This window comes from Trachypithecus francoisi, unplaced genomic scaffold (assembly GCF_009764315.1).
Source record: "Trachypithecus francoisi isolate TF-2019V2 unplaced genomic scaffold, Tfra_2.0 Lachesis_group0, whole genome shotgun sequence".
Taxonomy (NCBI): domain Eukaryota; kingdom Metazoa; phylum Chordata; class Mammalia; order Primates; family Cercopithecidae; genus Trachypithecus; species Trachypithecus francoisi.
The window spans coordinates 18,079,953-18,094,932 of NW_022681453.1; the positions used below are offsets into that span (position 1 = coordinate 18,079,953).

Here is a 14,980-nt window from a genome sequence, read left to right on the forward strand (position 1 = left end):
GGGAGGCTCTCCCCTAGCCAGTTAGGAGAATGCAGTATTTATGTGAATGTCTGTTCATGAGTGCAGTGTGCCCTCAGAGTTCACTTTCCAGCATTCCTGGCACAGCCCCCTCCACCCTGCCGGGCTTGGGAGGAGGGAGGGAGAGGGAGGCCCCGCCCCCAGCCCCCTCTCCTCCCACCCCTCCCTGCTGGGCAATGAGGAAAACAGGAGTGAGGGAAGAGCTGTGATGTGGCTGGTCGGAGAGGGGGGGCTCCCGCATCCCAGAGGGGCTGACCTCAGCCTGGGAGGAATGTGCAGGGGGGGAGGGCAGGGGTAGGGCGGGTGGGGGGAGGGCCACGGCCAAAGGCCCAGAGTTCTTGGTAGCCCCTCCCTCAGCACCTCCATCTCAGTTCTGACAGGACCCTCAGAAGGGAAGGGGAACAGGAAAGGAGGGGAGGAGCTTATCCTTCCAAAAAGGTGGGCCAGGGTCCCCTGGGAATGTGGAGACCAGGCTGGGGTGAGGACATGCCTGCAGATGCTTCCCCAGGAGATGCTCCTGGGGCGGGGCCTTAGAGTGTCTGGGAAGTTAGCCTCAGGTGATGATCCTATGGCCGCCCACGCCTGTCCCTACTGTGCCTAAGTCCTCTGGGCAGCATGACCTGGTTTCTACGTGGCCAGAACAAGGAAGAGTTCATTGGAGCCACCAGCCCTGATGACTAAAGCAGGTATGAGTGGGGCGCCCAAGATCCCATCCAGCCCAGGCTGCACTGAGAGGGTTGCCACAGCCTTCCTCAGATGGGTATCCCACACCAACCACACCACCCGGAGTCTAGGCATGGGCAAAGGGGCAGGCCCAGCTGGTGGCCAGGGGTGGGGAGGCAGGTGCTGAGATTTGGCACAACAATCCAGGTTTTTCCAGAAGGAAAAGCCAAGGCTGTGGCAGGCCATGCCACTGACAGGCAGCCCCGGAGTAAGAACCCAGACAGACCTCTGTCGCTAGAAGCTCTCTCAAAAGAGAGAGGCCCAGGGCAGGAGGACAGGCAGGAAAAGGGACCCCAGCTGTCTCCCCTGGTTTGCCCCATTCTGTTGAGACTCAGGCCCAGGCTGCTTGATTGTAGAATCCTCGAGGAGCTCCAGCCCCTAGTGTGATCCACAGGCAGTGACCCTGCTCCTGGAATGCTGGCCTCCATGGGGGCCCTACCCATGGCCCGGCACACTGGACCTGGGGCTGAGGAACGGAAAGGAGACCATGTGGAATCAGGGACAACTTGGCCTCCCATCCCTGGGGACCTCCATTCCTACTCAAGGGAGGGTACACATCTAGAGGACAGAGGACAGGGCACAGCACTCAGTGGGGACAGAGACAGCCCAGTCCTTTTGGCTGGGGGTTGAATCCCAGGCCTTTGGAAAGATAATGGTGGGGGGTGGTCCTGGTCCCGTTTCCCAGAGTGAATGCAGGCTAGTGGAGGAAAGTGCAGGGTGATGAAATGGAGACCAGGCCCCTGGGCCTGGAAAACATGGCAGTGAGGGCCTATGGGTGCACAGTGGGAGTGGATGGGGGCCTCTGAGGTACTTGCTAATCCTGGCTGCTTGGGTGGAAAGCTGTAAACAGCCAAAGAATGTTGTTTGCTTGCATGGGGCCAGGAGAGCCTGCCCAGGTCCAAGGCTAGAGGCACCTACTCCCAGAGTGGGAAAAGGCCGTATCCAGGAAGCCCACGGGCCCACGCAGGGATCTGTCCTTCCACTTGCCCTCCTGAAGGGCCTTGCGGCTCTCATTGGCCCCTGTTATTCACTTGCCAGCTGGCCAGGCCAGGCCAGGTACACCAGGTCCTCAGGCTCAGGAAGGAGAGCATGGCCCCACTTCCACTTCCAGGAGACCTGCTCCCACCTCTGTCCCTGCTTGGCTGGAGGCATCCAGGGCTGGGCAACACAGCTGCAACACTTAGAATGCCCACACTGCCCCATCAGCCTTGGGAGGTGGTAGGAAAATGCCTTTTTTGGGGATGGAAGGATCAAAGCCCATTCTCAAGCCCTGGTATATTCACTCAGGTGGACTTGAGGGCTCCACTCTGCCACTATCAACATATAGTCCCTCCAGAGAAGTACCCCTCATGCTACAAATGGGGCATGTTCACCAGACTAAGCTTCAGGAAAAGACCCCAAGTCATTCCCAACTGAGGCTTCGAGGTACAGGAGCTCCATCCTGTCTGTAAAACTCCCTCAGGTTTCGGCTCTGGGTTTGGTGGGGGTTGTTCCACCTCCAACTTAGAAAGAGAGGTCAGCCGGGCGCGGTGGCTCAAGCCTGTAATCCCAGCACTTTGGGAGGCCGAGACGGGCGGATCACAAGGTCAGGAGATCGAGACCATCCTGGCTAACACGGTGAAACCCCGTCTCTACTAAAAATACAAAACCTAGCCGGGCGAGATGGCGGGCGCCTGTAGTCCCAGCTACTCGGGAGGCTGAGGCAGGAGAATGGCGTAAATCCGGGAGGCGGAGCTTGCAGTGAGCTGAGATCTGGCCACTGCACTCCAGTCCCGGCGACAGAGCGAGACTCCGCCTCAAAAAAAAAAAAAAAAAAAAAAAGAGAGGTCAGAGGAAGGGTGGTCATAGGCCGCCCACAACCTCTTAGCAGAGATGCAGAGCTACCTGTCCAGGATGGGGGACTCCAGATGGGCCCCGCCCTGTGGTGCAGAAGTGAGATTTGCTGCTCCTCCTGCATCTGCCCTTCTCCTGCCCTCCTCTCCCTCCCCGATCTGGCTGTCGTGGAAGAAGCCACTGCTGGTCAGGTCGCTGAAGTACTAAGTGGCCCAAGTGGTGAGGAAGGACTGGGACGGGGTCCCAAGGGCCCATCCGACCTCCAGTTGAGAGCCTCTCCCCTGACCTCTGGCTGCCCGCCCACCCCAGCCGGTCCCTGGGAACTGAGGTGGCAGCTGAGCTCCCCATTATCTCTCCCCACAGCTTCCCACCTGTGAGGGACAAGTGAGATATTGGAGTCCCCGGGTGGTGCCCCCACCCAGTGATTCCCTTTGCCTGCTGAGCCCCTGGAGCTGGGGTTTCTTCCTCATTTGCCTTGGCCAGCCACCTGGCTTCTGGGACCACCACCTGGGGCACACTTCTGCCTTAAGACCCAATAGGGGAGGGGTTGTCCCTACCAGCCCCTCCCTTGTGCCCATTCCACTCCCGCCTGGCCGCCTTCTCCAGCCGGTCCCGGCTGCCTGCCCGGTCACCCGATCCGCCCTCTAAACTTTACGGCACAGCGCGTGGGGCGGTGGCTGGCCTGGTGGGGGCGGGGGCTGCTCCTTAAAGGAGCCATCAGAGGGTCCCCTGCGGCCCCAGGGTGGGAAGGGGCCAGAGTGGAGAGGTGCCGCTGCGGGAGTCCTTGGTGGAGTGTGAGAAGGCAGCTGGTGGTGGCCTGGAAGACCTCTAGAACTTGAGAAGAGGCAGTGGCAAGTGTCAGCGGGGGGAAGGAGGGAGGTGGGGGTCCTGGACGGCCTGGGACCGGGCCAGGAGCTGGGCAGGAGTGTGGGTGGAGGGGCCTGGAACCTGCCCCAGCAGCCGCTCCACTTGCTTAATCCCACCTGGAACCTTGCCCCACTCCCTGGGCTCCTGTGTCCAGCACCTGCCCAGCTGGCCCCTGGGAAGGAGGGTGGGCATGGCAGCCAGGTCTTTGCCCCAGCTGAGGGCCCGGGGGAGGTGTCTGGCTCCTAGAGTGAAGCAGCTCAAAGATGGGGAAGCCTCAAGGGTTGAGAGAAGTGAAGGGAGAGGCTCAGAGAGGCTGTGGAGGCGCTGAGAGGGAAGGCCAGCTCAGCGAGGCCAGGAGGCTGGGGCACAAGTGAAGGGCTGCCTCACCTTGCCCCTCTTTGATTCCTCAGGGGTGTGGAGAGACAGCCCTCAAGCTCAGATGCAGAGGCTGCTTCAGCTGGGTTGGGAGCAGTCCCCAAGTCAGAGGCTGAGGCTTCTGCCCAGGTCCTGGGTCTCCTGGGTGGCACTTCTCCCTCCGAGGAATGGAGTGATTGATGCTGCAGTTGGATTTGCTCACTTGCATGCCCGGAGACATGTCCACCCTTATGGGTGCACACGTTTGCACATGCACAAATGTGCAACACATCTGTGCGCAAAATATGCACGTACCGCACATATGTACTGCATAGATTGCATAGTGCCACATGCATGTGCATACCAACCCATATCCACACATGTGCAATATGCCACTATATATTTGCACATAGACATGTAAACCTGTGCATACACATGTGCATACAGACTACACACATGCACACATCACAAGGGGACACTCGGAAACACATTCACATTCACAGGCACCCACACCCTTGACTCCAGCCTCAAAAGTGTCTTTGTGTTTTTCTGCGGGACTATGGGGACACTGCCACCTCCAGAGGCCTGACCCGCTCCTGTCACTGTCACTCTTTTGACTGGCTTGTTTTGCTCATTGCACTTGGCACCCTCTGCATCCATCCTTGTTGGTGCTCTGTCCTCTCTCACATGGGGACCTTGCCTATGTCTCCCAGTATCCCTCCTCCCAGGCCGAGGCTGGCATGAAGTGGGTGTGCATTGTGAATTAATGTCTGTGAGTGTGTATACAAGAGGGGAGGTTACTGGGAAGGGTGACGTGGTGAGGTAGCCTGCCAGTGCAGGGTGACCCTAAGGGTGTGCCCAGTGGCGTGGGTGTGTCTGTGATTGTGGCCAGGCGGGGCACCCTCGGAGGGGAGGGTTCGGAAGTGGAATGTGACCCCCCAGCCTCTTTCCCCTAGGGGCTGTAATCTGATCCCTGGGGACTCCCCCTCCCTAGCCTCCCGCCCTCGCCTTCTCTGCCGACTCCTTCTCTTCCAGATCCTGGGGCAGAGTCCAGGGCAACTCAAGGCTCCTCCACACACACACCCGCTGAACCCTGAGCGCCCCGAGCTGCTGAGATGGGGCGGGCCGGGGCCGCCGCCATGATCCCGGGCCTGGCCCTGCTCTGGGCAGTGGGGCTGGGGGGTGCCGCCCCCAGCCCCCCACGCCTTCGGCTCTCCTTCCAAGGTAGGTGCACCTGGCAGGCAGGAGGGCCCAGCTTGAGGTGGGCAGGAAAGGGTCCCGGTATGGCCAGGGGGCTCTGTGTTGGCTGTTGCCCCATGTGCATGCCTGTCACTAGACTCTGGTGGGATTAGTGGCACTCTCAGGCCACCTCCAGTTAACCCTGTCTGGGCCTCAGCCCCCAGCCTCTGCCCACATTCTCTTCGTGCTTTCTCAGGAAGACCCCTCCTGTCCCCATAGCAACAGACCTTGTCTCTATTCCATTCAGTAACCCCAACAAGGCGATACTCCTTCAGCAGAGCAACAGGGAAGTCAGAGCCCCCTTCTCATGCCTCCTGTACAGGAAGGTGGCCCCTGGGCAATGGCAGTGAATAGGCAGTTCTGCTGAGCTCAGGCTGGTGGTGGAGTGGCAGGAAAGGAACTCTCAGCCTGACTTTTGGGAGTTGGGGGTCTGGCCATCCCTGCATGCCAGTCTCCCCCAGGACTCTGGTGTCCATAAGCCTGGCCTCCCAGTGTGCCTGCCTGGAGATACCACCTGTCTGAGCATGCCCAAGTTCAACCTGCCTTCCTCTTCCTGGGGGGTGTACCACCTCCCCTGGCAGCTCCACACGTGCACCTGGGTAGGCTTGGATTTGCGTGTGTAAACTCACACACATGTAAACTCACATGTATACAGGCCAGGTCCTAAGGACAACCTTGGCCCATAGAGTCACCACCAGGCAAGACCTGGGGGAGGCTTCCAGCATGTCTGGTGAGTCCTCAGCAGTGTCCTGCCCTGCAGAGCTCCAGGCCTGGCATGGTCTCCAGACTTTCAGCCTGGAGCGAACCTGCTGCTACGAGGCCTTGCTGGTGGATGAGGAGCGTGGACGCCTGTTTGTGGGTGCCGAGAACCATGTGGCCTCCCTCAGCCTGGACAACATCAGCAAGCGGGCCAAGAAGGTGCCAGGGACCCCCAACCCCGGCACTGCCCAGGGAAGGAGCCCTAGGACCCCACTCCAGCCTACCTGGAGAGACTCAGAGGAATGGGCTCCCTGAGGTAGAGAATATCCCAAGTCCCTGAGCTGTGTCCCCTCTCCCCCAACCTCCCCATAGCTGGCCTGGCCGGCCCCTGTGGAATGGCGAGAGGAGTGCAACTGGGCAGGGAAGGACATTGGTGTGAGTGCTGGCTGTCCGGGCTGGGAGCGGGGAGGGTCAGCTCCTCACCCCAGAGACAGGGCAGGGCTAAAACAGAGGCCTGCCTGTTCTGGCTGGGATGAGGGCAGGGAGGTCGAGGTGGCTGAGGTCTGGGGGTGGTGAGTCAGGGTTGGGGCTCGTGTAATTCTTCTAGGGGGCCTCTGAGTCATGGAGGCTTTGCAGGCCTGTGCTTCCCCCAGACGCCCACCCTGGTGAGGCCTGGGCTGGTCAGCAAGGGCCCCCAGTTCCCTGTGGCCCATGTTAGTACTTGCCTGGGTCAATGCCAAAGAGAGGGAGGGGTGAGGATGCCACTGGTGAGCTGGGACCTCTTAAGGCCATATCCCTGGGGGAAACCTCACACCTCCAACCCTACTAGACTGAGTGCATGAACTTTGTGAAGTTGCTGCACGCCTACAACCACACCCACTTGCTGGCCTGTGGCACGGGAGCCTTCCACCCAACATGTGCCTTTGTGGAAGTGGGCCACCGGGCAGAGGTAAGGCCATATCTAGGCAGGGAGGGAGGTCAGGAGGGTAAGAAGGGCCTGGTAGTCACAACTTGCCACACCTCCCAGGAGCCGGTGCTCCGGCTGGACCTAGGAAGGATAGAGGACGGCAAGGGGAAGAGTCCTTATGACCCCAGGCATCGGGCTGCCTCCGTGCTGGTGGGTGAGTCCAAGGGCTAAGGCCCCAACAGAACCCCTTAGAAACTGCCGAACCTCACAAAGTCCCAAGACCCCCAAGAGCTCCAGGGATTCCCCCATAGCCTCACTGACTCCCTGAGAACTCCCAGAGCTCCCCAGGCCTTCCTGCCCCAAGAGCCCTCTGCTTGGCTGAGCAGCCCTTGCTCTGTCTGTAGGGGAGGAGCTTTACTCAGGGGTGGCAGCAGACCTCATGGGCCGAGACTTTACCATCTTTCGCAGCCTGGGCCAACGTCCGAGTCTCCGAACAGAGCCACACGACTCCCGCTGGCTCAATGGTGAGAGGCTGGTGGGGTTGGTGGGAGGAGGCGGTCACCCTCCCACAGGGCAGGTGTCAAGCAAGGCCCATAAAGTAAGTGAGCAGTGGGTGTGGCCAGGTCTTACCAAATACCCTCCTTAATCAGGCACTAGTGTCACAGAGACAGATACGACAGGTATGACTGTGACCTCTGAGTTCACAGATCACATACATGATAAGATCAAGTCCAATGGCCATGAGGCCAGAGACAAGGGAGGAAGTGAAAAGGAGACTGGGTGGGTGGAGGGGGTTGGGTAAAGGAAGCCGCTGTACTGAGGGGAGTATGAGCTAATTCCCAAGCACAAGAGAGCCAGCCAGCAAAATTCAGGGATGAGCATTCCAGGCAGAGGGAGCAACTAGTGCAAAGGCCTGGATGCAGGAACAAGCAAAGGAATAGACTTGCAGAGCTAGTAATGATAAGGGGGCCTGGACTGTCAGGGGCCAGAGTTATTTATTCTAAGAGCCATGGGGGCTGGGCACAGTGACTTGTGCCTGTAATCCCAGCACTTTGGGAGGTGAGGCAGACAGATTGCTTGAAGACAGGAGTTTCATACCAGCCTGGGTTACAAATTACAAAGCAAGACCCTGTCTCTGCAAAAAAGAAAATAAAATTAGCTGGGGGCAGTGGCATGCACACACCTAGTAGTCCTGGCTAGTCAGGAGGCTGAGATGGAAGGATCACTTGAGCCCAGGAGTTGGAGGCTGCAGTGAGCATGATGCTGCCACTGCAGAACAGAGCAGACTCTGTCTCTAAATAAAATAAAAATTAAATAAGGACTAGGGGCTGGTGGGCGCAGTGGCTCACACCTGTAATCCCAGCACTTTGGGAGACTGAGGCAGGCAAATAGCCTGAGGCCAGGAGTTTGAGACTAACCTGGCCAACATGGTGAAACCCTGTCTCTAGTAAAAAATACAAAAATTGGCCAGGTGCAGTGGTGTGCACCTGTAATCCCAGCACTTTGGGAGGCTGGGGCGGGCGGATCACCTGAGGTCAGGAATTTGAGACCAGCCTGGCCAACATGGTGAAACCCCGTCTCTACTAAATATACAAAAATTAGCTGGGCGTGGTGGTGTGTGTCTGTAATCCCAGCTACTCAGGAGGCTGAGGCAGGCGAATGACTCGAACCCAGGAAGCTGAGGTTGCAGTGAGTGGAGACTGTGCCACTGCACTCCAGCCTGGGCGATAGAGCGAGACTTTGTCTCAAAAAATAAAATAAAATAAAATTAGCCCGGTGTAGTGGTGGGCTGTGTCTGTAATCTCAGCTACTGGGGAGGCTGAGATTGCAGTGAGCCAAGATCCAGCAGTCCAGCCTAGGCGACAGAGCAAGACAGTCTCAAAAAATAATAATAATACAATAAAAAGCAATGGGACCCAGCAGAAGGATTTGAAGCAGGAGTGGGGAGCATCTGGTTATGCTAGGGAGGACGATTCATGAGTGAAGGTGAAACCAGATTACCTCATCTCCCTCCTATCCAAGCCTAAGGGCGACTCTGTGGGGCGAGATCGGAGGCTAGCCGGGCTTCCCGCCTGGGCCGCCAGGTAGCCACGGTCTCTGCTGCCCCCTCGCGGCTGCTTCTTGCCTCGCAGGCCCTGATCCTTTGGATTTGGTAGGCGCAGAGCTCCAACTGGACGTGGTCCTAGAGGTTGGGTGGTCAGACACTGTGATCCCGTGTGTTGTGCCCGCGCTACGGGAAGGGGAAGCAGCGCGTGGGTCTCGTATCAGGAGGCGAGGCCAGGACCCGCTGACCTATGCCTCCTGCCGCGGTCAGAGCCCAAGTTTGTCAAGGTATTTTGGATCCCGGAGAGCGAGAACCCAGACGACGACAAAATCTACTTCTTCTTTCGTGAGACGGCGGTAGAGGCGGCGCCGGCACTGGGACGCCTGTCCGTGTCCCGCGTTGGCCAGATTTGCCGGGTAAGGAGTCCCTGGGCCACACCCGGCGACCCTGCCCCTACCCCTTTGCCAGCCCTGATCTCGCCCTCATCCCCTCTGATCGTCCCGGCAGAACGACGTGGGCGGCCAGCGCAGCCTGGTCAACAAGTGGACGACGTTTCTGAAGGCGCGGCTGGTGTGCTCAGTGCCGGGCGTCGAGGGCGACACCCACTTCGATCAGCTCCGTGAGTGCGGGAGTGGGTATGAGGTTGGGGAGGGGGGCAGCGGTGCAGACTCCAGGAGCCCCCGCTGCAGCGGGGCTGTGCGCCCTACCCCAGCTAGGCCCGTTCCCCGCAGAGGATGTGTCTCTGTTGTCCTCGCGGGACCACCGGACCCCGCTGCTCTATGCTGTCTTCTCCACGTCCAGGTGAGGGGCGGGAGGTAGGGAGCCCCGAGCAGGCCGCTGGGTTCCACCGGGCCCCTCACCCCGCCCTGGTCTTCTCCTCCAGCAGCATCTTCCAGGGTTCTGCAGTGTGCGTGTACAGCATGAACGACGTGCGCCGGGCCTTCCTGGGACCCTTTGCACACAAGGAGGGGCCCATGCACCAGTGGGTGTCATACCAGGGTCGCGTCCCCTACCCGCGGCCAGGCATGGTTCGTAGCCCAGGAACTTTTGCTACAACTCACTTCAAAGCCTCAAGGGTTTGAGAACTTGGCCTGGGGTCTTCTTGGTAAATGTGCTTTCTTCGTCTAGTTATGGGTGGGAAAACCTTTCCATAAGACAAAGCTTGTTTCCCGCCTCTGACTTCCCAGGGCAAGGCTGCATCTCCTCTCTCATTCTCAGGGCAGGGTTCTGTCCCCATCCCCCTACATGTTCCCAGAGGCTTGGCATGAAGGGCCGCCTATCAGGCCCCCATATCTATATCCCTACTGTACCTCTCTTCCCCCCACCCCCAGTGCCCCAGCAAGACCTTTGGTACCTTCAGTTCCACCAAGGACTTCCCCGACGATGTCATCCAGTTTGCGCGGAACCACCCCCTCATGTACAACTCTGTCCTGCCCATTGGGGGGCGCCCTCTTTTCCTACAAGTTGGAGCCAATTACACCTTCACTCAGATTGCCACGGACCGGGTTGCAGCCGCTGACGGACACTATGACGTCCTCTTCATTGGCACAGGTCAGGGTCCCTCCACAGCGACCCCCAGGATCTCATCCAGGCCCTGTGGGCTGCTAGTGGAAGCTCTCCCTGTTCAGTCCCATCTCCACATCCTTTCCCGGGCTGTGTCTCCACCTTCTGGAAGCTGCCCAACCCACACTCTTCCAGTCCACACTCTTCACAATCCAAATATGCTGAGGGTAGAAGCCTCAAAGGCGAGGAGACCCTAGCTTCAGCTGTCCGGGAGCACCAATGGTCATTACCCCTTCTCATTCCTGCAGACGCTGGCACGGTGCTGAAGGTGATCTCCCTCCCCAAAGGCAGTAGGCCCAGCGCAGAGGGGCTGCTCCTGGAGGAGCTGCACGTGTTTGAGGTGAGGCCTCGCCCCCAGTCGCCCGGGACCCCTCCACACCCCACTAAGCCCTGACCCCGTCGCCCCTCCTCCCTCTCAGGATTCGGCCGCTGTCACCAGCATGCAAATCTCCTCCAAGAGGGTGAGTGACCAGGATGGGGGTGGGGGTGGGATGGACTGAGCTTGTGCCTGGAGTGTCCCAAGCCTCTGGCCCCTCTTGGTAGTTCGCAGTCCCGCGTTTCAGTACAGGCTCTGGCTTTGCTAGACTGTGTGACCTGAGGCCTAAGACCTCAGTGTTCCCATCTGTCGAGTGGGAGAAGGGATCCCTGACCGATGGGAGGCAGGCGTGGGGTCGCCCTCGGTCAGCCCAGAGCCCGTCGTGCCCCCTAGCACCAGCTGTACATAGCCTCGCGGAGCGCGGTGGCCCAGATCGCGTTGCACCGCTGCGCTGCCCACGGCCGCGTCTGCGCCGAATGCTGTCTGGCGCGTGACCCCTACTGCGCCTGGGACGGGGTCGCGTGCACGCGCTTCCAGCCCAGTGTCAAGAGGTGGGCGGGGTCGGGGTTGGGCCGCCGGGAGGGAGGCGAAGGGTCTTTCACTGCCTGGGGCTGAAAGAAGAAGGGCTCATGGAAGATCCGATGTTCCCCACAGGCGGTTCCGGCGGCAAGACGTAAGGAATGGCGACCCCAGTACGCTGTGCTCCGGAGGTGAGTCTCCCAGCTGTCCCTACCCTCAGCCCCAGAAGACGCCCCACCTTCCCTACCTTGCCTAAATCTGACGTTCTTCTCGCCCCAAGACTCGTCTCGTCCCGCGCTGCTGGAACACAAAGTGTTCGGCGTGGAGGGCAGCAGCGCCTTTCTCGAGTGTGAGCCCCGCTCGCTGCAGGCGCGCGTGGAGTGGACTTTTCAGCGCGCAGGGGTGACAGCCCATACCCAGGTGAGCCTTGCTCCACCCTCCCTGCCAGGCTCCTGTCCCACCCCCTGCATCCAGGAGAAGCCCCGCCCTACCCAACGAAGCCCCGCCCAACCAGACCCACTCCCCGCCCCGTGGTTTGGTCCCTCACCTGCACTCCACAAGCTGCGGAGGCCCCATTGCTTCCAACCGGGCTCCTGACCCGTTTCCCCTGAATTCGGGAGAAGACCCGCCCTCCACCTGCCCATTGAGAGCCCTGACCTACCCCCCACGTTCATGTAAACCGCGCCTCGTTCGGATTCTCCCTTGAAGACCACCAACTCCCAAACACACAGCCTTAAAATGTGCGCCCGGGGGCACCCCTTTCCCGCCCCACCTCGGTTCCCAATGACTCTTTGCTTCTTCCGTCGCGTGCTAGGGCCCGGAAGCCCTGTTCCCCGCCCGACACCCCCGCCTCACGCTGCCCCCCGCCCGCAGGTGCTGGCACAGGAGCGCACCGAGCGCACCGCCCGGGGACTACTGCTTCGCAGGCTGCGGCGCCGGGACTCGGGCGTGTACTTGTGCGCTGCAGTGGAGCAGGGCTTTACGCAACCGCTGCGTCGCCTGTCGCTGCACGTGTTGAGTGCTACGCAGGCCGAAAGGCTGGCGGGGGCCGAGGAGGCTGCGCCCGCCGCGCCGCCGGGCCCCAAACTCTGGTACCGGGACTTTCTACAGCTGGTGGAGCCGGGCGGCGGTGGCAGCGCGAACTCCCTGCGCATGTGTCGCCCACAGCCTGCGCTGCAGTCACTGCCCCCGGAGTCGCGGAGGAAGGGCCGTAACCGGCGGACCCACGCTCCTGAGCCACGTGCTGAGCGGGGGCCGCGCAGCGCAACGCACTGGTGACCAGACTGTCCCCACGCCGGGAACCAAGCAGAATACAGGCGGGAGAGGAGCCAGACAGACCCTGAAAAGACAGACGGGTTGGGGCCGGGCACATTGGGAGTCCCAGGCCGACGGAGACACCAACCGACAGGCCCTGGCTGAGGGCAGCTGCTCGGGCTTATTTATTAACAGGATAACCCTTGAATGTAGCAGCCCCAGGAAGGGTGGCACAGGCCGGGCGCAGGATTCAGCCGGGAGGGAAGGGACGGAGAAGCTGGGCTCCAGAGCAACGTCCAGGGCCAAGGAAGTGCCTGGAGTGCCCACCCTGGGGGACAGACCCCACCTCCTTGGGTAATGAGCAGTGAGCAGAAAACTGTGAACAGGCTGGGCTGTTGGCGGTGGGGCAAGGCAGGCCGACTGTACTAAAGTAACGCAATAAACGCATTATCAGCCAAAGCTGGAATGGCCCCAGCAGACAACCCCAGTTCTAGGCCTTGCTATGTGGTCTTGGGCACCTTCCTGGTGGTGTCAGGGCCTGAGTTTCTCCTGTCCAAAGTTGCCTGGTGAGGATTAAAGGTGGTTCCGGTCAGGTGCGGTGGCTCACGCCTGTAATCCCAACACTTTGGGAGGCCAAGGCGGGCGGATCAGGAGGTCAGGAGATGGAAACTATCCTGGCTAACACGGTGAAACCCCGTCTCTACTAAAAATACAAAAAAATTAGCCTGGCGTGGGGGCACGCGCCTGTAATCCTAGCTACTTGGGAGGCTGAGGCAGGAGAATCACTTGAACCTGGGAGGTGGAGGTTGCAATGAGCCTAGATGTCACCCCTGCACTCCAGACTGGGCGACAGAGTGAGACTCCTCAAAAAAAAAAAAAAAAAGAAAAGTAAAAAGTGGTTCCACATGACTGAATAGGTTCTGTAGGGCCTTTGGGAATAGTGACACGCAGGGCACATTGTGCATAATATAACTTCAGGACTAAGTGCTATGAAGAAAATAAAACTGGGCCAGGCACGGTGACTCACTTCTGTAATCCCAGCATTTTGGGAGGCTGAGGCAGTCGGATCACGAGGTCAGGAGTTCAAGACCAGCCTGACCAACATGGTGAAACCCCATCTCTACTAAAACTACAAAAATTAGGTGGGTGTGGTGGCACGCGCCTTTAATCCCAGCTACTCAGGAGGCTGAGGCAGGAGAATGGCTTGAACCAGGGAGGCAGAGGTTGCAGTGAGCCGAGATCGCGCCACTGCACTCCTGCCTGGGCAACAAAGCGAGACTCCGTTTCAAAAAAAGAAAAGAAAAGAAAACTGGGTGATGTGGAAAAGAATGTATGCGGCTGGGCGCGGTGGCTCAAGCCTGTAATCCCAGCACTTTGGGAGGCTGAGGTGGGCGGATCATGAGGTCAGGAGATCGAGACCATCCTGGCTAACACGGTGAAACCCCGTCTCTACTAAAAATACAAAAAATTAACCGGGTGTGGTGGTGGGCGCCTGTAGTCCCAGCTACTTGGGAGGCTAAGGCAGGAGAATGGCATGAACCTGGGAGGCGGAGCTTGCAGTGAGCCGAGATCACACCACTGCACTCCAGCCTGGCCGACAGAGCAAGACTGTCTCAAAAAAAAAAAAAAGGAATGTATGCAGAAGGCCTCACTGAGGGGGTGACATTTGAGCTCCCTGACAAGAAGGGGCCCACCACAGGGCTATCTGGGAGCAGAGCACTCCAGGAGGGAACAGCCACCGCCAAGCCCCTTAGGTGGTAACAAGCTTGTTAACTTTGAGGAACATCAGGGAGGCCAGTGTGAGACAGCGGAGTGACAGGTTTGAGGTGTGTAGGAAGTAGAGCCCACAGTCTTGCTTTGCCCCCACTGGGAAGGAAGGGCACAGGGATCCAACCACAGAGGGAAAGCTGGAAGCTGGACCACCTCCTCCCTTCAAGGTAAGCAGTAATGTGCATCCTTACACAACCTTATGCGACCTGTCTGCCCTTGTTGAGATGGGAGCAGGGGAAGACCAAAACCGTGGATTGTGATACATGCTCCAGATGTGGTTCCCAGTGTACACTGCCAGGGAGAAGCCACTGTTATTCCGACTTTACACATGAGCAAACTGAGTTCAGGGAGGAGAGATCCTTTACCTAAGGTTGTAAGCTTAGTAACAAATGAACCAGCCTCCAACCTAGGTCCACCCACTGGCCAGCATGGGTGCTGTGGGTATATCTGCCCACTTGTGAGGCTATCAGAACCCTCATGGCATCAGGCTTCAGCTGTCCATCACCCTCTATAAGACACACACAACAACAGTATTGTGTGCTAGCAGGTCATGCAGTGGAGGCCGCTTGTCTTGTGTTCGCTGGGAGGAGAGATGACTGGGCTGTGGGTAAGAGTCTGCAGGGGTGGAGGGGTGGCCGAGTAGAGATGCACAGGGGTTCCTTGTCTGCCTTGGCTGCCACGTGGGTCCTTGCTGAGCCTGGGGTGGCCATTCTGGATGTATAGGGAGGTGCACTTCCCCTTGAAGGTCCCTGGGCACCTAGGCTAGTGGAGGCAGGCTCCTGGCTGGCTCCCTCATCAGGTAGATAGTCCAGGCTGGCCCACGTGGATCACTCTGCCCCTTCCCATGGCTGAGGGCTGCCCCCTCTAAATATAG

The 14,980-nt window shown here is 59.2% G+C and overlaps 1 protein-coding gene across 10 annotated transcripts; it reads left to right on the top strand.

Annotated features, from left to right (window-relative positions):
- Positions 1-356: 356 nt before the first annotated feature.
- On the top strand, positions 357-12,823 carry SEMA3B (semaphorin 3B). 10 transcript variants are annotated; one of them, XM_033208158.1, is made up of 19 exons: positions 357-704; positions 2,938-3,425; positions 4,831-5,019; positions 5,780-5,952; positions 6,106-6,168; positions 6,563-6,682; positions 6,761-6,854; positions 7,045-7,164; positions 8,955-9,100; positions 9,192-9,303; positions 9,401-9,485; positions 9,568-9,712; positions 10,016-10,235; positions 10,496-10,587; positions 10,667-10,708; positions 10,957-11,114; positions 11,218-11,273; positions 11,363-11,502; positions 11,956-12,823. In XM_033208158.1, the coding sequence occupies exons 3-19, from the start codon at positions 4,911-4,913 to the stop codon at positions 12,358-12,360; spliced, it is 2,280 nt and encodes a 759-aa protein (XP_033064049.1). In that variant the 5' UTR covers positions 357-704; positions 2,938-3,425; positions 4,831-4,910; the 3' UTR covers positions 12,361-12,823. The 10 variants fall into 10 exon arrangements, with proteins under 10 accessions (XP_033064049.1, XP_033064079.1, XP_033064097.1 ...); XM_033208188.1 differs by having other exon boundaries at positions 359-704; positions 5,795-5,952; XM_033208206.1 differs by having other exon boundaries at positions 360-704; positions 5,795-5,952; positions 9,416-9,485.
- Positions 12,824-14,980: the final 2,157 nt, after the last annotated feature.

What these genes read in the sequence shown, in the direction of transcription:
- SEMA3B (XM_033208158.1), top strand. Translation starts at nt 4,911, where the DNA reads ATGGGGCGGGCCGGGGCCGCCGCCATGATCCCGGGCCTGGCCCTGCTC. An exon ending in CGTCCTCTTCATTGGCACAG is followed by an intron (nt 10,236 to 10,495) that starts GTCAGGGTCCCT and finishes TCATTCCTGCAG; the next exon opens with ACGCTGGCACGGTGCTGAAG. An exon ending in TTCCAGCCCAGTGTCAAGAG is followed by an intron (nt 11,115 to 11,217) that starts GTGGGCGGGGTC and finishes TGTTCCCCACAG; the next exon opens with GCGGTTCCGGCGGCAAGACG.